This window comes from Phasianus colchicus, chromosome 1 (assembly GCF_987193195.1).
Source record: "Phasianus colchicus chromosome 1, bPhaCol1.hap1.1, whole genome shotgun sequence".
Lineage (NCBI taxonomy): Eukaryota > Metazoa > Chordata > Aves > Galliformes > Phasianidae > Phasianus > Phasianus colchicus.
In genome coordinates, this window is record NC_143436.1 from 184,866,972 (window position 1) to 184,894,263 (window position 27,292).

Genomic DNA, 27,292 nt, shown 5'->3' on the forward strand with positions numbered 1-27,292 from the left:
GTGCTCAGAAAAATCTGCATGGCCATTCAGAGCATGTCTTGTCTTTCACTTCATTATTTCTACTGCTGAAGTGCATCACCTACTGCCTCCCTGCACTCATATCCACTATTTGGTCTCAGCAAGCATTGATGAATCTCAGTGGGTGCAATTTTTTTTCTATGGGCAGGAATTCAGTTCCACACTTTTGCTCCATCCACACTTTCATGTCAGGCGACATTTTGTCAGGCTACCCCTCTGCTACCCTCTGTTGAATGACAATAAAATGTAATGGAATATAGATGGGAAGATTTAATCTCTACTGCCATTCCACCAACATCTGTCTCTGATACTGTGGGTCAACAGAATAAAATAGGAGACATTACTTTTGGAGCAGCTGTTGTAAAATTATATACTAAAAAGAGCTAAAGAATAGACCTTATTGATCTTATGTACCTTTGTGCTGTTTGCCTGTCCCTATCATACTTTCAAACCTATGTCATGCCAATTATGCCTTTTCTAGAGAATACTTGAGCATAATAAATGATTTCCATGATCTAGTATAGATGAACAAGTAGTCTGTGGTGCCCACCCTTGTTTGAGAAAGGGTGCAGGACCAAGAATGTAACTGTTCGTATGAAAAGTCTGATGTACCCATGGACCTCAGAGAGCATTTTACCATTACAGTCATATCAGTGTGTCCAATGAACGGGGCCTGTACTTAGGGCATCTCCATGCCCTGTGCTACAGCTCAAATGTAATTTCAAGAACCACAAAGAATTTGCTGACCTTGTTTACATTCTATGCAATAATGCTGTGGCTCATGGCCTTTAAACCAAAGTGCTTGTCTTTAAGTTTTATTGGCAATATCACAGCTGAAAGGAGCCGTGTGGTCAGTCTAACCAGCAGTTCCTGAGTTATATTTGATCCAGGTCAGTGGAGTTCAGAGGAGACATTACTTCTCTAAAATATAACATGAGGAGAGCAGATTTCTTTCTTAGATAAGATGAATAGGTTTATATATATATATACTGTTTACATTGCAGAAAGTCACTGAGCCAGTGGTTTATAGGACTGGTTCTCTCTGCTCCTTCGCAAAACCAGAGCTTGGCCTTGACTGTTTCTACAGTGCTTCAGTGAAACAATCTGAAAGAAAGTTTATTAATCTGGAGATGAGATGCATTTTAAAGCAGTTTGTAATACTGCTTTATTTTTGTAATACTACACAAACTTGGTAGTTTGTGGTTAATGTAACTAGCTTGGATGTAACATACTGCAAAGGAGTTCAGCAAGAATAATTTAAGAATATGTCTTAAGTGACAGAATTTATTTGACAAAGTAACCGAATCAGTAACATAATATATATATGTATTCTCATTAAATATATATTAAATTATTGGAGAGTCAGTACTTTTAATTAGGCACTGAAGCTTTCACAGATGTTAAAAAAGACCTTTACTTCACATTTTTATATTCCTAAGTCTATCATGATGAGCCTTAAAAACAAGACAAGAAAAGGATAAGTATATAACCCACATCACTCACTATGAACAGTCTGAAGCACTGTTCTGATTCACATCAGACTACGGTGTCATGCGATGAACCTTTTCTGTGCAGGAAACTCCCTGGTGTTCTCTGAAGCTGCTGCTGCAGCAGGAGTGCCTCACGCTTCAGTGGGATCTCTGCTCTTAAAAGACTACAAAAAACCTCAGACTGATCTTTGTAAAAATTGCAGACTGCTATGTGACATCCTCGACTCCCACTATACGGCTGAACTGTATGGCTGAACTGTGCAGTTGCTTTTCTAAGCTAATCCTCCAAGCCAAGGATCCTCTAAGCAAAGCCAAACTTGCAGAATAAGGAGAAAGGAATATTACTAGTGTCTGAATGTAACATGCATATTTATCCTGTATTAGAGCCTTCTGCTTTAGTTTTGTGAAAAATCAGTGCAGAGACAGTTCAAGCACTGGGGTGCCAGTGATAGGTGGCAATCCAACCAACCGGAAACATTTTGATACTGTGCTTCTTTGCTAGCCAATATTCACTGAAAATTGAGGATAAGAGTGGATAAATAAAGGTTAGTAACCAGAAAAGGTATGTAACATGGGAGAACTATGGACTGATCATTAATTACTTCTGCTTCTTAAATGGCTGATGACTTCAAGTTCTGTGGAAAATATATATTTTTTATTTTATAGGAAATATATAGATTCTTCTGTGAACAACTTTGCATGAAAAACACCTCAAGCAAGCAAAACTGCTAGGCATAAATGAAGTGGAATCAAGCAAAGACTTGTGTCAGCAGTGTAAGTCCAGTGATATGACTGTTGTTACATTAATTCACTCCAGCTGAACTGCTTCTTTTCCCATCAGACATACACAATGCCTCTTACAAAATTCCTCTGAAATAACACATCTGTGCATGCCTAGTTCCAGAATAGTTAGTTACCACCCTATATGAAAAGATGCTTTCTCTTCTGGATGCTCTTGAATTTTATCAGTCTACTCCATACGCCTCATGCTGCTGCTACAGGCACTGATGATTGCCTTCCAGAAAATCTTGCAGTGGCATATAAGTCTTTTTGCTCTTATTCTTCTGCTGGAGGGGAAATGTGATGTATGTATTTTATTTAGCTTTCCTAATTCAGTGCATTGGCTTAATCTGTCAACAATGGTTGAATTCCTTTTTTGGGCACTGTCCAACTCAATGAAAGAATCAAATGTTTGTGTTACTGGAAGGGATCCTAAATCCTACTCCGAGTCAGGTTTTCATTTGTTTCTCTCCTGGCTTCTGTTTTTCTTGCTACTTTGCCTCATAAAAGGTACGGCGTTTGTTGATACCACTTAAACCACTGCCTGCAGATATAACATCCTCTTGAGAAGAAGCGTGTTTCTGAGTCAGGATCTGAGCGAACCCAAAAATGATATTGTTCCCTGTAGCTGAGCACTGCAGTTGCTGAACTTGATGGTAAATGATGAGCATGACATCATCTGAATTGAATCAATGGCCCACAGCTCTTGGGCATTGAGCTGAATCCTATGTTATCCTCTTCATATTCAGAGTGCTAAAGACCACACTGAGGACTTCCACAGAGTTAAAGTGTGCATCTACAGGGTATGATAGATCTCAGATGGATGACACCATCCAGCTGAGGAGATTCTGTATGCGTACAAAAACCTAAATATTTAAAACTCAGGCACCTGGTGAATAAGTGAGTGCTTTTTGAACTTTAAAATGCCTCAAGAGTGTTTGAACACTAAATGTGAACTTGATACCCAACCTTTTTGGGCTTAGGTGCTAGAGTCAGTGAAACAGATCTTGCTATAAATCGTAAAATAAAGGTAAAGTGAAGTTAATATGCTTTAAGTAAAAGACTGACTTATTTATTCATGTTAATAATAATTTAAGCAATTTGTGATTATGTATAGCAAATAATTTCACAGAAGCTTATCTTGAATAGGAAATAGTTTTTCAAGTTATGGAGTAATCTATTTGAATGTAAACAGATGGTGGGAAGTATGTCAGGACAGCAGTCTTCTGAAGGTCATTGTTCACTAGCAGGAGACTGGCATGAAATACTTGTCATTCATAACCCATATCAAGATTAAAATGCAAGACACTTAAGCTGGAAAGCTAATATACTGCCTGACAGGTCCAGCTGTCAACAAAACATCTCTTCTTAATGACACCTGCATTCATGGTAACATAGAAAAACAAAACAAAAAGGGAAAAATAGATAACTTGAGCTCAGAAAACAACATTTAGAGAACAAAGAAATGACTAGAAATCACTAAAAAGTTATTTCTTACTTTAGTATGCAGAATTTAGTCACATTTTCAAACCACTTTGGAATGTATCTGGACTGTCTTTTGAGAGGCAAGTAGGTCAAGGGATTTGAATCTTTGTTTTGCCCAAACATGGTCTAACACATCATTTTAAATCTAACTTTGAAGTGTTCCTGAAAGAGATTCACTAGAAAAAAAAAAAAAAAAAACATAAAAAAAAAAAACATAAAAAAAAAAAAGTTTGACATTTATTTAATTGCAGCTTCCCTAAAATTAAGAAATGTAAGGTAGTGATTTTGAAAATGATTTGAAAATATTTTTTAAAAGTCTATAACCCAGAATAAATAGTTGAAGAATAGAAACTTGCAGCTCTCTTTTTTTTTTTTTTTTGCATCTCACACACATACGTAGCAAATTCAGAGACATTGCACCATTACCTCAATGCAAGTAACTAAACTGAAACAAAAACAAAAACAAAAACAAAAACGTGATTACATTTACTTTTGTTCTGGAATTTAAATTCTACTTTATATTGCAGGGCAAGGAAAATTTTCTGTGCAATGGTAAAAGTAGTTTCAAGTTTAATTCCCCGGGCTATATTCAAAGCATTTTCCAGTAGAATAACTCACAAGTAAGGTGAGTTTACAAAATATATATGTATATTTATTAAGGATATGTATACTGGTATACTATCAGTGGTATCAGTACTCATTTTCACAGATGTGCTGGAACTTGGCTTCTGTTGGCACTTCCCAGAGTTCACGACAATGTTTCTGGTATCTTGCTTTTGACATGGGTTGTAAAATTTAAAACAGGAAATTGTTTTCAATATGAATAGAATGAAATTATTTTACTGAAAACTACACTGGGAATAAATAATAATATGGCTTTGTATCTCACTGACTTTATTGTGTGGTGACAGTGTTTTGTTTTTTTTTTTCATATATGGCATTTTCTTTTGTGAGGTGGAATTATTCAGTATGCTGACATGTTATTGGAAGATCTACTGCTGATCTGTTTCCCTAAGCAAAGCCTAGTATCTCCAAAAGCTAAACTTAAAGATGTTTGAAAGAAGTTGCAATCTGGAATCATCAAAGAATGTCAAATTGTAGACTACTGAGTGCCCTCATTAAAGAGATGAGTGAATAAAAAAGTATTAGCAATATAGAAATCAAAATGAAATTCTTCTAATAGTGTAAGGAAAGATAGATTACATTCTCCTAAATATTTTGGATTTTTGCAACATTGATATTCATGAAGAGTAATCATTAGTGACTCTACAATGTACTTTAATCATAGAATCATAGAATCAAAGAATGGCCTGGGTCGAAAAGGACAGCAAAGATTATCGAGTTTCAAATCCCCTGCTATGTGTAGGGTTGCCAACCACTAGACCAGGCTGTCCAGAGCCACATCCAGCCTGGCCTTGAATAGCAATGCCTTTAATCATTTACTGCAATAAAAAACAAAGTCATCCTACATTTTTTTTTGTGAAAGAAGTACTGTCACTGTAGGAATTCATTTTATTTATTATGCATAGATGTCTTAAGATTAACCACTTCAGCAAACCCCTGCATTTTCATGGAAAATTACCCTTACATCAAGACAAAAGCAGTCACACAATGTAAAGCAGTTTGTGTCAGAGATAAACTTTTTTTACTGCATTCTATAATTATTAAATCATAAAAATAAGGAATGAACATTTTAAGCAAAGTATATTTCAATTTATATTCTATTATAAAGCTGTCATAGTTTAAATTTCATGAGTAAGGTGGCATGGCTATGTGGCACTTGAATACATACATTCTGATACTTCTTATAATACACTTTTTTACATTTATCTCAAACCTCTTCCTCAGATAAATATTTATTTTCTATTTCAAATTCAAGAAACCCATTTACATACAATTTAGCAGCTGGTCTGAAATGTTCTAGATAGTAGTAAGATAAGAGACTTTTATCACTTAATAAATTCCATAGCATTAAAATTGGCATTGCCTTGCCTAACCATAGAGCCTCCAGCTCTTGTCTGAGGGAGGTAAAAGTAACATAAGTCTTGCATAACCCACAAGGTCGATTCAGATTTCATAAGGCGGCTAAAATAGCATTATGTGCCTATGCTGAGGAAACTGAATGCCACCATCCCAGTAGTGCCATACCTCATAGAAAGTTGATGGTCCTCAAAATGACTTTATGGAAATATTTAGCAGCTACTCTCATCAAAATGTGAAGAGCTCTGCACTCAACCAGAAACATTCTTTATCATTTCAAGTGTATATTCATCCTAAAAGTGATGGATATGAAAACATCAAATCTAAAGAAGTGATGAAATGTGATAGAATAAATATTTTTGAAAGATTATACTCTATATAATTTTGATTTATATTTTAACTGAAGTTCATTTTTTTATCAATGCTAATAAAATCTCTCTCTCAATTTATTCTTTCAAAAGCTGTGTAATCCACAGTGAGACTGTCCTGCTCTGCTATCCTACAGAGATCTGTGAATTTTGGCACTGCAGCACTCTCCAGATGTATTGCTGGAAAGTGAACTGCAAGTTCTCAGCTCCTGTTGTTCATTGTGCATGCATGCACACAAACACGGAGTGCAGAACACAGACATACTCTGCATAAGGGGCTGTACATATGGCATTAAATCTTGGCTTTACTGCAGGCTAATGGTGTCCTATTTCTGGTTTTAGGTCCTGCAGAACACTGACCACATGTTACTGCATGAAATCAGAAGTGTTAAATGGGAGATATAGCAACTCAACAGATTACAAAACTGGGCCTAAAGGTCCTGCCAAAATTTGTTGAACACAGTTCCAAGTGAGAAAAAAAAAAATCCTTCTCTTATTAAGGGGCTTCTGCTTCACTGTTTGTACCTTTCATTTTACAAAATGATTTATGGTCCCTTTTCTTGAAGGGTAAATATTTCTAAACCACTGAACCTGGGAGGATGCCTTGACTTCAAGGTGAAATGCAGAGAATCACACAAAAAGCACAGAACCCATCATACCTACCTACATAGAGACCTACATTTGTGCAATTTGTTAAGATTTCATTTACATTCCCTGGTGCACTGAGAGGGTGCTTTGAGGCCACTCACCCCTAACAAGCAGCTCGGTCTCATCTGACACAGTGTCTGCTGCAGTCTGGACCCTGCAGCCGTATCTCCCGGCGTGCATCAGCAGGATGTTCCTGATCATCAGGTCTGCCGAGGACGCTTGCTGAAACAGGCATGAAAAACCCATTTAAAATTTAGTAAATCCATGTGTTCAAGGTAGCTCACAGAGTGTTTTGTGCAGTGTGAGAAATTCACATCTGCGGCTTTCATCTTACAACATTTATGTGCCCTAATATCCCCTTTTGAGGATTATCAGCAGATAATCAGCACACTGCATTTATACAATTATTAATAAGGACTAAAGAAGAGGATTTGTTGTTTTTAATAACTTTGATTTTGCTTGAAGCACTCCATTGATATTTGCATGCTCAAAGAAAATGAATCCAAGCTAACACAAAGAAATTAATTAAAGAGCAAAACAGAAATATTTGATGTAATCCTTGGCATTGCAAATGTGCTCTTAGAAATGAAAACGAGTCTTCCTTCCTCTTCCACTTCTCTACAATGCAGTCATATTTGGAGTATGTACCTTGAATGAAATTAAGATCATTTAAAAGATGATGTTAATTGATTCTTATTGACAAAGGAGAAATTAATACTAAATGAGATCAAGAAAATATAACCAGATTCTCATTTTCCTTGTCTGAACCTATACATATTGAAATCTGAAACATGCAAACCCTGGATATGTGCGCACAGAAAGCTAGTTCAGATTTATGCTTTTCAGTATTCTAGGCAATGGTAACTACAACCCCCCAGAATTATGAGCAGAAACTTGGAAGATGGAACAGTCATTTATTTTTTTGAGAATGGATGGCTTTTTTTAGAAATATCTGTACTACTTAATAAACTGAAATGATAATATCAGATTTTACACATACACAGTTTTATCTGAAATTTACTAGAGTCAAATTTATCTTATTTCATCATATATCTATAAAAGGAAATCATTCAATTAGATTTGGTAAACATTAAACAGTATCCACAGATACTGTTATATTATTGTATATATATTGTTATATCAACTGATCAGATAAGAGTGAATGAAGGCCAGCCTGAGCATATGGTATGGGAATTACAGTTTACCTTCTCAATTATAATCCATAATAATCTATACTAAAACAAATTATATTTTTATTAAATACAACAATTCATATTGTAAGTTATTGCATAAACTGCTTTTATATTAGAACAGTTTATTAGGAAGGGACCTTTAAAGTTCATCTAGACCAACAACCTGGCCACTTCTAGTCTAATCAGTCTTCTCTTAATTTTCATAACCAAGGCAAAATCTCTACCAAAGCATATTCACATGTAAAGAGGGAAAGTGGAAAGTCAAGGCCATTTAGTTTAATTGCTCAGAAGCTGAGCAATCCTGGCTGCCATCCTCTCTTCCAGGGGGCTCATGACTATAAACATCATAGTATTATTTGAAAAAAAGAAAAAATATATATATATTTAATATCTGTGTACTAGTTTAGCTGGGTAGACAAGCAGATATGGCAAGAATCACTGCTTTAAGTGGAGAGCAGTGCACTAAAAAGGTACCCATGAAACACTTGGATTTAATGCAGCATAACAGGATATGCAATTGGGGATGTTTAGGGCGCATGAGTGGAAAGAAACTGCTTGTGATATGTTTAGTATATATAAGTTTAGACACTAGCTTATTATTATGGATAATGATATTTTGGATACTATTTAGATAACTAGGAGCTATGTCTAATCAGGCCTTTTAAAAAAGACAAAATTATTTGCTGTTCAATAGCAACAAATGTCTTTACTAATTTGGGGGTCTTTACACCATTATATAAGATAAAAATGTCAGAATAATCAAATTTTATATAGTAGGAGTTTGATAATGTCTAACTTTGTGGATAAAATGCTGCTGTATTCTGAGATTTCATCCTACTTTTGTACAAAGTTACATAACATATAGAAAGAGTAAGCAAAGGCTTCATTAAGTGCTGCAAGTGCTGTTTCTATGCTCACACTCATCCACTAGAAAGTGGACTATTCCATATAGACCTTAAAGTAGCCCTCATTGTTGGAAATGAAAGGAAATGTACTAGGAAGGTATTAGAAGATGTAGTAATAAGCCATAATAGAATCTTCATTATTTTGTGGTGATTAATGCAGAGATTCCCTCTTAGCCAATTCATTCTTTAAACTACTGTCAATATTGTGGTGTCAGGATTGTCATCACATTTATCTATGCTGAAAATTAGCTTTGTCTCTGAACTCTGCTGTCCTGAAACAAAGTCAGGAAAGGAAAGGCTGAGGCCAAACACTCACAGCACGTAAGAATGCACTGGAATTTTAAATTAGTTTAAAAACAATGAGAATTTCAAAGAAGAGACACTACAATATCAGTGATTCAAAGTTTGTGCCCCAACCCCACCACTCCCCTACCTTCTACCGCTCCCCTACCTTTCTTTTTTCTGTTCTTGGTTTTGCTTTTTATTAGTGTAAATCTTGAAATAAGGATACTTTTGTAAGAAGAGGTTCAAGGTTTCAGTAAATTTTTATGGTCAAACTGATGTGCTGACTGTCTATATCTTGAGCCAATCTCCATAACATGTTACTACAGCCGCTTGTTTAAAATTTACAATTCATTTTTAAAAAATCCACTAAGAAAGAATGTAGCAGATACTCCATTAAGAAAAATGTCCTAGGTCAGAAAGTTTTTTTTTTTTTTTTTGTCTTCTTTCAGTGGAAAATGACATTTCAACAAAAGCACTCTTTCCCCTTCAGGCAAGACACAGAACAAGTGAGAAGATTGCAAGTAGTATGGAAAGAGTTCACATCTTGGCTATATGACTCAGAACAGCCTGAGGTATCAGTGACTTATGTGATTCCAATATTGTTGAAAGCCAAAATTAGTGTGTCTAATTTTGTCTACATTTATATTTCCACTTTAGTAAGTATACATTTTGAAAAGCTGCATGTTACTCCATTAATCTGATGTTCTTAAACAGAGCACATTTTGCAATACCCTCACCAGTGCAGAGTAGAGGGGCAGGATCAATTCCCTCTCCCTGCCAACCATCCTTCTCTCGATGCAGCCCAGGATATGGTTGGCTTTCTGGGCTGCAAGGGCCCATTGCTGGCTCCTGTGCAGCTTGCCACCCACCAATACCCCCAGACCTTTTTCACCAGGGCTATGATCTATCCTTCCATCCCGCAGCTTGTATTGTCAGTGGGGGTTGCTGCAATCCAGGTGTAAGACCTTGTGCTTAGCAAGTGTATTCATTGTTGTTCAGAATAACATTTATAACACATTTAATCAAGTATACAAATACTTGTATTTATTCGGTAAATGTCTATTATGTGGAAAATATCTTCTATTTAACTAAGAGAAGGCAGATTTATCAGTCAACTTCTAATGATTATAAAGAGGGGTAAAATTAACCTTCAAGGCCAACATCAGCTATGAACCTACTGTAAAGCTGAACACATTCCCTGTGTTCATTAACAGGCTGAAAAATAACACAGCTACTAATGCTATCTTTATGTCTAATGGTTCGTTCTAGGACAACAAATCATTGTGCCGTTTATATTACACTCCAGAGTATTTCATTAATCAGGTTCTGCATGGCTCCAGTGATCAGTGCTGTGAGTATTGTAAGCATGTGAAGGATCTACTCTTCTTGCTGCTCCAGTGTGGTATGTAGTATGTTATCTGAGGTCACAGTTATGTCTTCAATGTATCTAATTAGAATTACCAGTAAGGTTCTTCTTGAACTAATCTTTCACAAGAGCTATTCCCACTTATACATATGTTTACTTTTAATATAAAGATACTTCCCCAAACTCAAAAAGGTTTCAAGGAGCATGTAACATTCATATTTTGTTCAGTGAGCATCATCCTGTTGGATTTGTTTTTTTGCATCCATTTCCTTAATGCTAGTGATTTGCAGAGAAGACGTGAAACCAGAAAGTAATGCAGTAGTTAATACTTTCTATCCATCCCACCTCCATACTGAGAAGAAGCTGTATGAGGATTTTTTCCTGGCTGTTTCATAAATCCTAAGAAGATGTGAATTACTTTGCTGTGAACCAACCTCTACATACGGTTCTTAGAGTGCAGGGAATTCTGCTTATTCTTCCTGTGTGACTTAGTTCATTACCTTGAGCCAGTTGCTAGGAAACCTCCCTGTTAATCTGTCCATTCATTTCCTGAGTTTTTATCTCCAAATCAGGGTGGTTCCTTCAGTATCTATCTTTTCTTTTAAAAGTTTTGCACAAGAGCTATATATAAGCTGCCTTCACTTGAAAAGGAGATCACAGTTATAATGCAGAGCCCTTTCTTAGCGTCCATTAAGTCTTTACTTCCTCCTTATTTCTTCCATGGAAGAATTAAACATTGGTTTGATTATTGCACAGCTCATCACATCTGTTCAAACTGCAGAATCATATCTGCAAAACATGCATGAAACCTTACATCATTCTCTCCTCATAGTGTCATTCACTTCACCTGCATTCACATCATCTATTTCTAATACCTGTCATTTTCCACATTGGTCATAGTGCTACCTTTACATACTCCAGCTGCAGTTCTATGAGTGTAGCTCTGTTTTACCTTGTCATGAGGGACAAAAAGAAAAGGCAGATTAAAATCATGGATAATCAGTAGAGATGATTTTACACTGTGGGGGTCTGGGGTCTAGTAAGTTGTGCATTACTTGTGTCAAGGATTGGGAATGGGAAGTCCATCTGGCCAGCATGTGGTGAAAACCATCTCCTGCTTAGAGTAACATATATAAAAGGTTAGTGAGGCTGTTGTAACAGATCATGACACAACAAAAGGTTAAATCAACAGGGAAAGGAGTGGACAAAGCATGACTGCCATTGCAGGAAAACTTTTGTGATAAAAGCCTAACTGGTGTTTGACTCAGTTCCTTATTGCAACTGCAGGGATTTGCTGTGGCTGGCTCTCATCTTACTCACTTGAGAGTTAGGTGTGAAGATGCTTTCCTACAAAGGGAGTTTCTATATTGAAGAGAATGGTTGATACATGGTACAAAAACTTTGTGAAGTCACCTTCTGTTTAAACTGAAAAGAGTAGAACAATGCTCTGTAATTAAATGGGACAGTGATTTGATCCTAAATAAGAAAGACCACAGACATTAATGTGACCTTCTTCAGCTTAAGTAATTATTTAGAATATATGGGGTTTTTTCTCAGCTAGAACACAGGTGAATTCCTGACTCAGACATTATTGGATTTAGCAGAATAGTCTTTATTAATGAAATAAAGTCAGTCAGGCTGAATTGAAAAATGATTTCACAGCTGAATCTTGTTTATTTGATATATTTGATTAGCAGTGGAGTTTATTTTTGGTGAATTTATCTGAAGTAAAATAATGATCTTACAAAATAAGCTCATGGCAATGTTAGCTTTGTAACATCAACAGTAAATGAAAAATAACAATACAATAAAGCTCTTTCAAACTATGCCGACAATTTATATGTAGAGTATGATGGATTGTTGGCTTCCAGCCAACCTCTGTTCAAAATACATTTAGGATGATGTAAACGCCATTTTATGCAAATTCTTAGCTTTAAGACATCAACCACTTGCCCGTTCATTGCTCGTGCTGTTTACAAATTGAAAATATTTAATGTTTTTTTTTTCTTTAAAACAGTCTTTGTGTTGATATAAGGATCATGGAAAGTTATATACTGCCTTTCATCTTTTAACCATATAAAAAAAAAAATTATCAAATATTTCCTTATTGTTACTGTTTGTTGTGATTAGTGGTATATAATACAATAAGAACAGCAGTAAAAGAGCATTCAGGCTGGTACCATTTGGCTGAGAACCACTTGGTTATAGATATTTTACTTTGTCCCTGACTATAAGAAATTGTAAAAGAGACAGTTCTCAAAGTTTAAGATCTGTGGAATCTAAGAGAATCTTCCACTGGGGATGTGGGCCCTTCCAGAAGCAGTATATCTGAGTACTTTGCTTTGTGATAACAGGAATAATGAAAAATTTGTTTTTTTTTGCCAGGGAAGAACTGGATAGGAACAGATGTAGGTGTTGGAGTGAACAGAGTGGACATTAAAGAGCAGCCCGATTAACTGCAAATGAATCTAATTCATTGTATTGAGAGAAGGTAGAAGAAGAGGTGAAAGCAAATGAGTATTGGGAATCAACATCTCAGGTACTAGAATAGATTTGTGAAAAAAATAATAGATCAAGTTTTTATTGAAAACTGAAAAGAAAGTGATTTAGGAAAAAGTTTAGGAAATCAAACAAGACTGAGTGATTTATATGATACCTGTGCTCTATTTGAAGATGTAGATAGAGGGGAAAAATTAATCTTAAAGACATAATTTGAATGTAAGACTGGTGATGGCAACAGATGAAGATGCCAGAAATGAAAGTAGAACCTAGTGGTAAGAATTGTGGCATTTAAGAAGACACATGAAAAGGAAGCATGAAGAGCAGATGTGATGGGTTACATTAGCATTTAACACAAACGAGATTGTGACAGACAGAGGAAGGGGGAGGCAGGAAGGAAAAGGAAAAGGGAATACTCTTCCTGTTGGCCAGCAGAGTGAGTTTTGCTCTCAGGGCTCTCTTTAGCGCAGAAGATGACAATGAGGAAGTAGAGAATTGTGTCAGATTTACTGTCTTTTTTTCTTAGTGCTCTATCCTTTTCTTTGAGATCTGTCCAATCTCTTTATTGATTAGTGTTGATTAGAATATGTTAATTAAGGCCATATACTGCACATGGAGGGATTGTTAAGCTTCTGAAGACTTATTAGATATTATTTTTAAAGTAGTTTTTTGATTGTTATTTACTTTGTTGCACACTGTGCTTTCTTTTGCTCTAACATTATTCAAAATCTACAAAATGAGGAACAAAGAAAGGAAGCAGGACATCCAGGTGATTTTCAGGCCATTGGGAAATTTCCATAGGACTCTGCCATAGGAATACAACTGGGATTTACAGGTGCAAGGCTGTAATATCAGAAACAGAAGAGCAGGAGCATAAAAAGTGCAAGAGAGAAATACTGCCAGAGATGATCAGGAACAGCAGCTTGAGAGCAAGATTCCAGAACTGTGTCTGAAAAACATGCTGCACAGAAGTCTTAGTATTAGGCCATATTTATCAGATGCTCAAAGCACCAGTGGTGCTGTTACAGCCCAGATTAACACAGGGCCAAGCAGTTAAATGGTCCATCAGCTGCAAGTAAATGGGAAAGAATAAAGAATGTCCTGTTGTGAAATATCTTGTATATGCTCTAGGATTATTTTTTTTTTACTTTTTATAATGTATTTCTAATTAAATAAGGAAAGCAAAAAATACTTTAATTGAATAAGCCAGTATAAAAAATTATCTGGATGTTATTTTTTTAGTGATACTTATTTTTATTGGTTTTGTTTGTTTGTTTGTTTGTTTGTTTGTTTGTTTGTTTTTTAATAGAAATCAGGATTCAGGGAGGTTAAGAGACTCACATTGTCCAGAATGTTCAATTATCTCCCTGCTCCAAAGTAAAATGAAAGAAAACACACACTATTTATTACCTTCTCTCACTCTTTACTCAGAACCAAAACCACAGGTATTTGGGAACACCAATTTACACACTTGTTTGATTCTGGGAAATGCTCACTGTTCTTTTCTAACATGGCATGCAGATATGTCTGCAAATGTAAGCTCTTTACTGGGACTTTTTATAGCCTGGAAGTAGTGTGTGGTAAAGGGTTTTCTTAATCCACATTCTTTACTGTGTTCAGACTTTTGGTTTGTGGCTACTAATCACAAAACAAATAAAAACTTTTGACAAATCCTGATTCCAGTTTGTCCCCTCCTTGATACACGAGAAATTTATATTGCTGCAGGAAATACTTCAAAAGACAAGGTATAATTTCATTTGGAAACTACTTCAGATCTTTCAAGTATTTAATTGCTGTAGTGTGACGAATAGGCAAAATCTGGTACTGAGAACAGGGCTGAAATATCTGGATATCAGAGTAATTGGATCTCCGTTCTATTTTTTCCAACCACTAGGTAACTACTATGGCTATTTACAGTGAATTGGATATAGCAGTATTAGCCCGAAAGAGAATTATCGTCTATGCACAGAGCATGTCTCTTCTACAGCACTTTTGCCAACTATTGTTGTTTTCCTTTGGGGTCGGTGTTAAAGTAGGGCCCTATTTAATTAGTCTTGTTTGTTTTATGTCAAATAAAGAGCAAAGATTTTATTAACAGCCTGCTGTTTTACTGATTCTACACAGTGTAGAACTTAGTGGTGCCTTTCTAGAAAATGATAATGAAATTTTAATCTTAACTGAAATGTGATTGTTGTTCTACAAACTGAGGAGAGAAAGGAAAATGTAGGGAAAGATGCAAAGTTATGCTCTCCCATAGTTTCTAGGCTACTAGATTGAGGTCTTTAGTTCTAGTCAGTGCCTAAGGTACTGTCCAGTCCTCTGTAGCCTTTTTAAGTGAAACAGTAGATCTTAACTCACTTCTGTGTGGATAAACGACCACTGAAAAATTCAACTTGACAGTTTATGTTTATTGCTTCCCATGGTTGCTGTTTCCGTTAAGACCAAAGACCAAGAAGATATTGAAACTAAAACAATTTCCTCAGTCACTGAGTGAAAGACACTCATGCAGATGAAGGTGAGGGACTCTTGAGAGAAATGCTGCTGCTTACCAGTATGTGGACAACCACAATAAATCATTGTGCTTAGCTGCCATAAAAACAATATCAACTTCCAAACATAAGTTTGGAATGGGGGTAGGTGAATGAAAATCTACTCACAAAATCAGATGTTTTACCTAGGAAAGTGATACCTCCTGGTGAAAATTACGGTCAATTAACTTAATTGGAAACCTTAAAAAAGAAAATTCTGAATAGAATTCTGAATGGGATTTCTGGACTTGATAAAAAAGAATAAGATAGAGAATCAAGGCTACTCTAACAGAAACAAGAAAGCATATGTTTTCTGCACCAAAGTGTTCACTGGTGTTGCCAGAAGGAAATCTTGTCAGTTCAGACTTCCATGCAATGTCATATTTTTTTTAATTACTGGGACTACCTCCTCACAGACCCTGAAATGTTATAATGTCTTTTGGTAGATCAAGTATGATTTTTATAATGTCAAGAGACCCTGAATATTTGTATCCCTTTAAATGATAATTCTGCTACCAAATGTATCGTAGAGTTATGCATGCAAAAGATTTTGCATGTTTTCCTGTCTTCGAGTGTAGACTGCAGCAATAGCCCCAGTGGATTTCAGTCTCTTTCCCTTAATATTCCCTTCATGCACAGCTTTGTGGAATTTGACAACTGTACAATATTTATCCTCTTGCCAGACAAGTCCCTGAAGTATCTACATTGCCATAACTATAAAATCTTTCTTAGCTAAGTAAATAGCAACAAGGACACTTTTAATTTGCATAAAAATTAATTCTCAATTTGGAAAATGATAACAATTTTTTTTTTTTTTTTGGTAATAAATATATATGTAGGTTGCTCCAAAAGTAATGACTCCTAGTTAGTTATGGAAACTAACAATTACAAAAGTATTTGATAGAACAAATTCTCAAAATAGCTAGAAAATACTATTTTTCAACATAATCACCATCATTAGCTGTACATCTTCCATCAGTGATGAACAAGAGCCTGCATGTCATGCTAATAAATATCTGCATGGTCATCCTGAACATGACTTGTCTTACATGGCACTGTTGCCACTGCTAAAACATGCCATCCACCATCCTGTGGCGCTCACACCACTTCTTGGTCTCCATAAATTCATCATCATCAATGAATGCCAATGGGTGCCATTTTTTTCCACGAGGGAATTCAGTGATATGCATTGCTTCATATGCACTTCCATGTCAGATGCCATTTGTCAGAACGTCCCCCTGCTGCCATCTGTCACACGGTAACATTGTGTAATGGAAAATTGGTGGGAAGGGTCAACTTCTACTACCCTACCACCATCTTCCTCTGATACTGTGGTCCAACATAATAAAATGAGACATTACTTTCAGAGGAGCCCCCATAGTTTAAAAGCAAGGAAAACAATATGTATTAGATAAGTTTTCCAATTAATTGTGATTACTAGGGAACACACAATTTTACCAAGTGGAAAATTATCTATGACCCAAATAAATATTACTTAGGTGATAGCTTTTACAGTATTGCACTAAGTATCAGATTGTTTGTCATACTTAACACCTGGAGCTGCCATGGTGAAAGTGCATACAGTGCAACTGGTGTTTAGAAGCTGAGAGTAGTTTCGTTATTAACAAAGCCCATTCAAATAATATTCAATTTGTCAGGCTTTCAAACAAAACAAACCCAAACAAGTTTGAACATTTTTCATCTGATGAAGAATCAGTGTGTGCAACACAAAACAGATGTGTAATTATAGAATGTCATGCACACAAAGAATATATTTTTCTTAGATGTACTGAAATGAAAAGCAAATTGTACATGATCAACACATGCAATGAATTTTATTATATTTCAAGAGATCTTTAGGCTCCTTTTCACTGCATTCTTAAAGTGGTAATTTTAATGTGTATGCCTGTTTGAGAATGGATGGATTAAAGGAGATTACTTGATAGGATAAACTGAAGAGGTTTATTTTGCTTTTCTTTCCTCTAATACCTGGTCATATCTTAGGTTTTAATGAAAGAAATATATTTTTATCCTCTTGACTAATGTACTATACAAATGTGATTAACAGAAAGGTAAATGAGGCTCTGGAAGTGAATAGCTATGGAAATTATGATTGGATTTTCTCCCTAAAATGGCTGTCAGACTGTACTCTGCACAATTGTACACAAATGTACTCTATTTGCACAATTACTATTGTGAGTTTTGTATCTGACAATTCCACTTGATTTTGGGACAACACAGACATAAAGATATGCCTTTTGGAAAGCAGCTCTTTGCAAAGCTTTTTACTACTGATTTCAAAGAGGGAGAAGGATATATATCAGATGATACTTTCAACAGGATATAGTAAATTTTGGTAAGGGCTATTCTAATATGGTTATGATTTCGTATCTATGTATTGAAAAAGAATATTTATCCTGTCCCACTCTTGCCTGTCAGCACGTATCGTCAGCCCTTTCCAGTTCATCTAAGTTCTAAAAAACAGAAAATAAATTCCTTGTCTTATAATGATTTAGGAATGCAAGTAAATGTAGAATGACATAGCAATATCTTCTGTGAGCAATCTCACAAAGGCAAAATCAAGCTAATCCTGTTTGTAAAATATAAAATAAAAATTTAAAAAAAATTAGTGCCTGACTTCATTGTGGAATTTCTTTGACGCTTTATAATATTTTATTATTTTAACACTGATTTAATAGTGGTTAAGTGGTTCTTAATTTTAATATATTTCACAAATTATTCTTGCTTTCTCTTCTTTCTGTTCAGCTTTATTTTATTTTATTTTATTTTATTTTATTTTATTTTATTTTATGATCAGCTGAAGTCTGCCATTTGTAGGAAAAAAAAAAAGTACTCTTTAGGAAAACATTTAGGAAATGTTTCAGGCTTGTGTGATTCTGAAGATGGCAAATATTTACTCATTAAACAATTTTATTTTTCTTCCTACTTCATCATTTAGATATTAAGTTTTGATTCCATTACGACTGCATGAATATTTGTCTGGATATAAGCCCAGTATGTCCTACTCCAAATTCTCGCTTTGAACAGACCTTATTTTTATCAATGTGATGTCTGTTTCTAGAAGAAATGCAATTATGGAAGAATACTTCCATAATCTACTTATTCCTGAGTATATATAAAAATTTAATTATATTAAATTATCTTTACTTTTGTATGAGAAATGACTTTCTCAGTGATTAGAAATTCCCTTCAACGTTGAAATTCTAAAATATACTGAAGGAACTGCATAACACATTTATATTTAAAATGTTGGGAAAAAAACTACAAGTTAAATTGTATTTATAGGGCATGTTCTTGAATCATATGATGTTTTAACCTTATAGTTTAAAAAAAAAAAAAGAAAGTTTTCCTTCTTACTGGATTTTGTGTATTGGACTTTGTCAGATGAAGATAAGTATGCTAAGAACCTTCACGCTAAGACATGCCTTGCTAATCTTTTTCCATTAAAAGGTTTATTAAGTCAAGCCAAATTAAAAAACAAACAGACAAATCACTAACAACAGAAAAAAAAAAAAACAAACATACATATGCATACAATTTGATATAGTATGTATGTATAGTATGATTTATTTATAAAGCCAATTAGAAGAAATGAATTCAGCTGACAAGTTTTATAATGTAAAGTTATCTTTTCTTAATTGTACTTACATTTGAAACATTAACTTAAACCAAACAGGTTTGCACTACTTTATCATACTATTATTTGATCACATCAAATTGTTTTAATCATAGGGTAATGTATAATTTGTGTGCATATTTTTCCAAATTGTTTTTGTTCATTTTAATTTTAATAACAGTTGACAGCTCATATCTACTTTGTGCAAGGAGGTGGAAAATAATATATATGTTCATTACTATTCAGATATCAAAATATGTACTGAGAAAGTAAAAGCATTCAGAGATAAGGACACTTCAACATCTATCTTATTTGTGAAAAAGAAATTAATGCTTATAGAAACATATTTTCTACATCAAAATCATTTGAATCATGTAAGAAGAGTTGGATTTAAATTGCTTTCTGTTCCCTCAGGAAGATCATCAGATGCCTCACTGCTAGCATGAAGGCTTAACCTCTGTGTTCTGAAATCTTCACCTTCTCTACATTTCTTTTCAACATTAGTGAAACAAGTTATCTTATATAACGTGTAAAAGCATGCAAATTCTTATCACTCTGCAGTGCATAAAATACGCATGGTTACTTACTGCCTTGATGCTTTCAAAGTGTCCATCTTCTTTATCAAAATCAATTGGCTGCCCATTAAGTGTCCAATAGAAAGTGACATCTAGTGTGCTATCATGAAGGGCTTTGCAACTGAGGACGATGCTTTCTCCAACCGTTAACTCTATCTTCTTGGGAGTCAGCTCTATTCTTGTAGGTTCTTGAAATATAGAAGGATTAAGAACATTTAGTTGGAAGTCTAGTTATAGAAAGACATCAATATAATATCTTTGAGTTCTTTATTCCCATGCAGAAAGGAGTAAGGGCTAAATGAGTTCACCAAACTAGTACATGTTAAAAGGGGTATTGATTTTTAGTTTCTCCGTTTTCTTCTGTTTTATTTATAGAATTATTTATGATCCAGTTGATTTAATAGTTATACAAATTCTGCTGACACACAGCTAAAATTTAAAAGCTGAAGTGTGCAATTTCATACAGTGTTTGATCAAAGAGAGGTTAACCTGATACTTTATTTTAAATGGTCTCTTATTCTGTTTGTACAGTGTTGTTGCATGCTTGGCTGGAGATTGTAAGCAATAAAGAAACATTAACAATGGGAAATCATCAATAACATTAAAGTATTTTTTTCATACCTTTAACAGATACTGATGCAACAATTTCTGCAGACCCAAATACATTTACACCTTGGCATGAATACCGTCCTTCATCAGACTTGGAAGCATTCAGAATTCGCAAGCTTCCTTGTGGAAGAATAGTTATCCTGAAAAGGAAAAATATATGAATATAACTCCAGTCCTAGCAGACAAATTCCATGATGATTTTTAGAATTAATAAATAGGATTGAAGACTGCTGCTTCCATAACTACGGATGGTGAAGATGATAATTTAATTCTCCTCTGCTTCAAAAGAGCTTCAATATACCCATTTTACTCTTTCTCAACCTTTAATCAATAAGTTGCAGTGAAGCATCAGTGAGTTAGTGTCCTCTGACACTTATCAGTAGTGAATTCTAATGAATCTTTTTGTCTTTAAAGTTTCACTTCTATATTATTGTCCAATCAAATTTCAATATGCAGCACAAGCTGTTTCATTCAGAAAAAAGAAAAAAAAATGACCTTCAAAGTCAAATCTGAGAAGAATGAGAAGTAAAATGTAAAAGGGAACTGGAAAAAAAAGGAAAGAAAGAAAGAAAAAACCCCATAATATTAATTGTATCTGGTCAAAATCTGATTTATGATATTACTTCACAGTGTAACATAGGCACTTGTTTTTTTGTAGCTCAGCTTTTTTTTCTTTTGCACGTCAAATCTTGTGTGATTTCAGTTCCGCTACATCTCTATGTGAGTAGCACTGCTGAAGTATACTCATCAAAAATGTTCAGCTGTTACATTTAGAAGTTTCAAATTCAGTCTTTGCTTACACTATAGTAGTCATAAAGAACATGAAGATAAACAAAAGTGAAAATAAATGTGTTTCAGCTTTTCTAAAAAATTTGTTTTTATGATAAAGCTGCAGCCCTGGGAGAATAGTATAAAAACAATTGCCTCTCTTCTGCCAGGAGAGAGCTGTTAGGGTAAGTGCTACCTCTAACATGGTGTGTAAGCCAAACCCTGCTTGGAGATATTGCACATTCATTCCAGACTGGGTGGTGGTTAGGGAAGGCCCTCTGAAGGACATGAGAACTGAGGGTTGAAACTCTTCAGCCATCATGGACGCTGAAGCCAAATAATCCTTAGCAAGTACATGCAAATATCACATAGAAATGGATGAGTTGAAATGCTTCCTTCTCCTGTATTTTGAAAGTAAGGTAAGATCTATTTCTGTATTAGAGAAAGTATCTATGGAGGTGGGTGCCACCCATGCTTGGATTTATACCTCTCCAGTGAAGGCTTCCTGTCTGTTGAAGCAGTGACAAAAACTCCTGCTGGGAATATTGACTTGAGGCTAATGGTCACGTATCATGGAGAGTATGGTGTCATTGTTTATTCTGTTTCAACAGAAGTAAAGAAGTGTTCTCACTCTTGTTAATATTAACAAGTCTGAGTTGATCTCTTCAGCAACCAACCAAGGTAAAGAATTCCCTTTGTAGGTGGGACAACTTAAAGTGCAAAATTCATTCAACTTCCATTAAATTGAGAGTGATTCAATAATGTATTCAAGCCAAACTGCCAATATAAGACTGTGCATCTTTTTTTGTTGTTAGAAAAAAAAAAATAAAATACCCTATAGTCTGACTGTGATAAACAGTGTTTTATTATATTAAGTTTATAGAAATAGTAATGGAAAGAACATAATTCCATTCTAAGGAAAATTGTACTCCATTTCAGATGTAAAACCAGTACTACTCTCGGCAGAGAGATAGAAGAAAATAATAGCTTAATAGATTCAAAGATGAATGGGACAGAGGAAGGACATGTCAACAGCAAAATTCCCCAGTGTAATATAATGATATATCTCCTTTCTTTTTCTAAACAAATATGTATCAGTATTCAAATCATATCATTTATCTAAAGCTAATTTTAAACAAAGCATAATTATATTAGAAAATGTTTTTTTTTTAATCAGAGTTCAGGGTTGAGTTTCTTCTTCTTCTTCTTCTTCTTCTTTTTTTTTTTTTTCTTTTTTTGTTTTGTTTTGTTTTGTTTCTCCATTAGGAAGGCTCAAAATTTTGTTGTGTCACGTCTATATCTTGTTTTACATCTGAAGTAAAAAGGAGTGCGTGTTTCACTAGAATGAAATTTGATTTGGGAAACTATTGGGATATAAGCTTCCTTCATTTTCTCCTGAAGTAAGTAGGCTTTTGTGTATTTCTTCTTAAGACACTCTGTGGTCACTCTGAAGACACTGTATTATTAGTATGATGATAGCCTTTGCAGAACAGTAATTGTTTTCATCAGTATACTGTCAGCACCAAACAAATGAACTGACACTCCTATAAGGCTTGCAATTATAAAATCTTATACACAGCATAAGTCTTGATATAAAACTATTTTTTGTTCTGATCTTGGAGGAAAATAAAGTTAGATGAATATGGAAAATTATCTAATGAGTCTTATGTGTAATATCAGTTAAATTTCTATTTAGCTAAAAGCACTTGCTATCCACGAGAAAAAGAGTAATTGCTCAGTCAAAGGAACTGCAAACATATATGCTGGTGAATTATTTGACTCAGAAATTTACTTTCCTTAAAATGCTTAGCATTAATTTGCTTTCCATCTTTTTTGTGTGTTTGGGAAAAGGCCAGAGGCTTGTTGTGATGAAAACTGAAATGCTTTATTTATTCATATAACACTTTCTACACACAGCAGGAACACAGGCTTCTCCTCCTTCCCTGTCAATACTTCTGTCATGGAGAGACCACCTGTGGAGTGTGTCAACATATTTTAATAAGAAAATTCCATAGCAAAAGGCTTTTTAGTATCATAAATAAAAGAGTAACAAAGACAGAAGAAATGAAGTTGGGGTAGAGTTAAGGATAATTGAACACTTCAGGAAAAAAAGCTAAATTATTAACTTATTAGAAAATTAGGAAAAGATTATGATTATAGATGAGAATATAGAGATTGGATGGATGAGAGATAAGTATTATAGTGTCATGGTTTTATTATTTTTAATTATTTATTATTGAGATTATCTAAATTTAAGCAAAAGTCATTGTAACCGTTTAAAGGAGATAGATACTATTCATCCGAGGTCTCTGAAAAAATTAGCATGAGCTTACTGTAAAAAAGAGCTTTTGTCTACCTAACAGTAGGGAGAAAAAAAAAAAAAAGTTGAAGTCTTGGAATCAGTAATTGTGTTGGTTTAACATCAATAGCAACTAAGATTTTTAGCAGGAATATTGGTAAAAAGTATTATCAGAATATGGCAGCAAATGGACAGGAGATAAATTCAATAAAATTTAGCTAACATACTCTTGGCATTACTGGATGACCATAATGCTTAACATATAAAATATTTTCTTGAGAAAATAAATGCAAATTTCTTCTTTCAAGGATTCAAAGATGAGGCTGCTGAAATTCAGTTGTTTCAACAGGTTTAATACAGAAATTTAAAATGATTAAGGAATTGGCTGAACACTGACTACACTTAGATATCTCAACCTGGAACCAAATTTCACCTTCAAATCTTGAGTTAGTTCTCCAGACATAAGCTCCTACTATAGACTAATGCCACTTAAGGCACGAAATTCCAACTGCTGTTCTCATCAGTGGTGTGGTTCAGAAGTGCATTCTCTCATTGTTCCACCTTATTCTAGCTTTGTCTTATAACACAAAACAGTATATGAGCACATTCACTAAACTTTTTTTCAGTTGAAAGTGGTAGGGATTCTTGAGGAGTGCATCAACTTTCAGCCACACATATGGAAGATAGTAAGGGATTAGAGCTACTGTGGAGAGCAATCCTGAATTAGGCAGTATAGACAGTATTAACATAGTGCTCTAAAGGTCCACACTACTCACACATACAGAAATAGCCTAAAAATATCCAAGACAACTTCACTGGCATAAGGAATAAGCCTGGACAATGTCCCAAGAGAAAATTAAGCCAAAAGAGGAGCTAGATATCCCTTTCCTTAATTTGACTGCAGTCTTTGCCACCCCTGGAAGGGTGCAGAATGATGCCCAAGAAACAGTTAAGTTATGGAAGGGGGTCTTGTGTTCCCTCCTTTGAATTGGCTGGTGTCCATTTTATTAACCAATTCCAAATAGGGATTATTTTCAAATAAATTCCAAATAGGACTATTCCTTCCCTTTTTGCTCTCATCACCCTCTTTTGCTTCACAGGCAGGACATGATAACATGCTGATGAATGTGACACGAAACCTGTGAGGACTTAATCATTTACTGCACAAATATAGAGGCTTGTGTGCATGCATACTTTTGAGGTCTGAATGTGAGCAGGAGTACTGAAGAAGCTCTCAAATGTCAGCAGGATTTTGGGTCAGGGTCAGGTGGGGGAAGGAGCTGACTAGAGACCATAGTATAATGTTAGAGGCAGTTTGAAGAATTAAGGCATATAGGTTGTGTTGCTGATGGTGGTGGTAAGCTGTAATGCAATGATGGTCTTTGACATTAAATGCCTCAAAAATCAATTAAACACATGAGTTATTGTATATTGTTGTCATGTTTTTATGCTGTTTGGTTTTCAGTATTCCACATCATAACATCATGTAGTGCACTGGGAGTTAAAGTGTTAATGCTCCAATTCCAGGTACCTATCCCTATACATTATGGAAGTCATGGGATCTGGCCCTTCCGGGTGGGGCGGTCTCTTACTGCCTGGCAGTGGGTGCTGGAGGGTGCTTTCCTAAGCCATTCCAAGCTTTTAAGTTTTGTCTTGGTCTCAGGAACCCTCTCTCTCCTATCTTATCTCAATTTCAATTACATTGTATTATATTGTGTTATCTTGCATTCCAATATCATAGTTAGTAAAATAAATTTTCCTCCATAGATTGTTGCCGCTGTTTTTTTTCCTTCCTTCCTTCCTTCCTTCCTTCCTTCCTTCCTTCCTTCCTTCCTTCCTTCCTTCCTTCCTTCCTTCCTTCCTTCCTTCCTTCCTTCCTTCCTTCCTTCCTTCCTTCCTTCCTTTTTGTGAAGCCAGGGTAGTGGGGGTTGGCAGGGGCCTACTGCCCCCCTGTCACGGACATAGACTGATCTAGTTAATTCTGTGATAATTGTATACCTATGAAGCTAAAAAAATTCAATAGATAATGAAAAGAGTTAAACTGAAATTGAATGTGAATTTCAAAATGCATCTGATACCTGTGTACATTGTACTTTTCCATTGTGATTTTATTTGAAATACTGTAAATGTTCAGTGTAAGCTTGCAATGCCTGTGCTTTCCTTGTCTAGAATAGGAAGTACATGTGAGTAGCATTACTATGAAGTCAGCTTTGTTAATTACAGCTTAACCTAGTAAACTAGGTTGAGAATTGTTAGAAAACCATAATAGCATGCGTAAGAGTGATTTTTTTTCTTTAAAGCTTCAGGATTGGACTTGGATTGACAACCGAAGGCTGGAAAATGCTCAAAAATTACAGTTTTCAGACAATATTTCCAATTTAGTATTTTCACTCTAAAAATATTTGCAATTCACTTGAATCTACTCTCCAGCAGCAACACCTAAGATTGGAAACATTTTTAATACATCTGTTAAAAAAAAAAAAAAAAAGCATTAGAATCATAGAATCATAGAATCACTCCGGTTAGAAAAGACCTTAAAGATCACTGAGACCAACCACGACCTAATCATACTACCCTAACTCTAACAACCCTCCACTAAATCATGTCCCTGAGCACAACATCCAAACAGTTTTTAAATACATCCAGAGATGGTGACTTAACCACTTCCCTGTGGAGCCTATTCCAGTGCTTAACAACCCTTTCTGTAAAGTTTTTCCTGATATCCAACCTAAACTTACCCTGGTGTAACTTCAGGCCATTTTCCTTCATCCTATCACCTGTCACAAGTGAGAAGAGACCAACCCCGCTCTCGCTGTAAGCAGCTTTCAGATATCGGAAGAGAGCAATAAGGTCTCCCCTCAGCCTCCTTTTCCCCTGACTTGAGGCCATTTTCCCTCGTCCATTAGCTCACATAGATCAGCGCTTTCATCAGTTTTACTCTTCTTTTAAAAATAAAGTGTATAGTAGGAAAGGTAAGAGCCTTGATAAAGATGTGCTGTTTTATCTGGAAGGTTTATGCAATTTGCTTATGGGAAATTGATTTGCTCTGGTGTATAGAAAGATATTTTCTGAGAAGTGTCTGCTGGAAAGCTGAAGAGTAGAAACCACACAGATACAAAATGCTGTTGTTTGCTTAAAAATGGTGTTTGGAAATCCTCCATTTGTCACCCAGTAATGCCTTCACTTAGTGTTGACTGGCAGAGAGGCAGAGGAAACTGATGAACAGAAAGGAAGGTGCACACAAATCTGAATGACAAAGTTCAGGTTCCTTCGGGCTTAGTGAGATTTAGAGAAGAGAATCAAGTAGAATACAGTACTTAAGAGTTGCTCATATATGAAGTAGTGTTGTGGCATAAAGAATTATACTTTAATTCAGAGTATACTTCTTCCTTTCTACTGTTTTTGCACAGAAAGATTGTGAGAGTTGCTGTAATCTTTTTTCTTATTTTGAGGGAAAGGATAAACTAGGAGAACGTGCACTCATCATTGTTTTGGTGTAAAACAGGGAGGTCTATTCTGCCTGCCATATTGTTGATAATAATTTTCCCTTCAATTAGTTCTTATTGATAAATGAAATACAGTAATAGACCATATCCTCTTTTGCTCCTCTGCATTACAGACAATACATTTGTTCTATAATATCTGTTACAATTCAGTAAAGAAGTTCTCAGATATTATCTACAACCAGTAGAGGACGTACTGGTTTATAGGATGGAAAATCTCATCATTCTTTATCAACAGAGATCGTTTTACCTTGACCCATCATTGTCAGGATGTGCATTTGTTCTTCCTATCACATATGAAATCAGTGAGCAGAGAATTCCAGCAAGATTAAGATAATGAGAAGTGTAAACTAATT

The 27,292-nt window shown here is 35.1% G+C and overlaps 1 protein-coding gene across 1 annotated transcript in view; it reads right to left on the minus strand.

Annotated features, from left to right (window-relative positions):
• LOC116244468 (contactin-5) overlaps positions 1-21,456 on the minus strand; it is a 62,032-nt gene extending 40,576 nt beyond the window's left edge. The window contains exons 1-4 of the mRNA XM_090146801.1: positions 21,356-21,456; positions 20,379-20,506; positions 19,770-19,945; positions 6,871-6,991 (exon numbers count right to left, since the gene is read on the minus strand). Coding sequence (XP_090002927.1) covers positions 6,871-6,991; positions 19,770-19,945; positions 20,379-20,506; positions 21,356-21,456 — 526 coding nt within the window. The remainder of the gene's footprint in view (positions 1-6,870; positions 6,992-19,769; positions 19,946-20,378; positions 20,507-21,355) is intronic.
• Between the last annotated feature and the right edge of the window lie 5,836 nt (positions 21,457-27,292).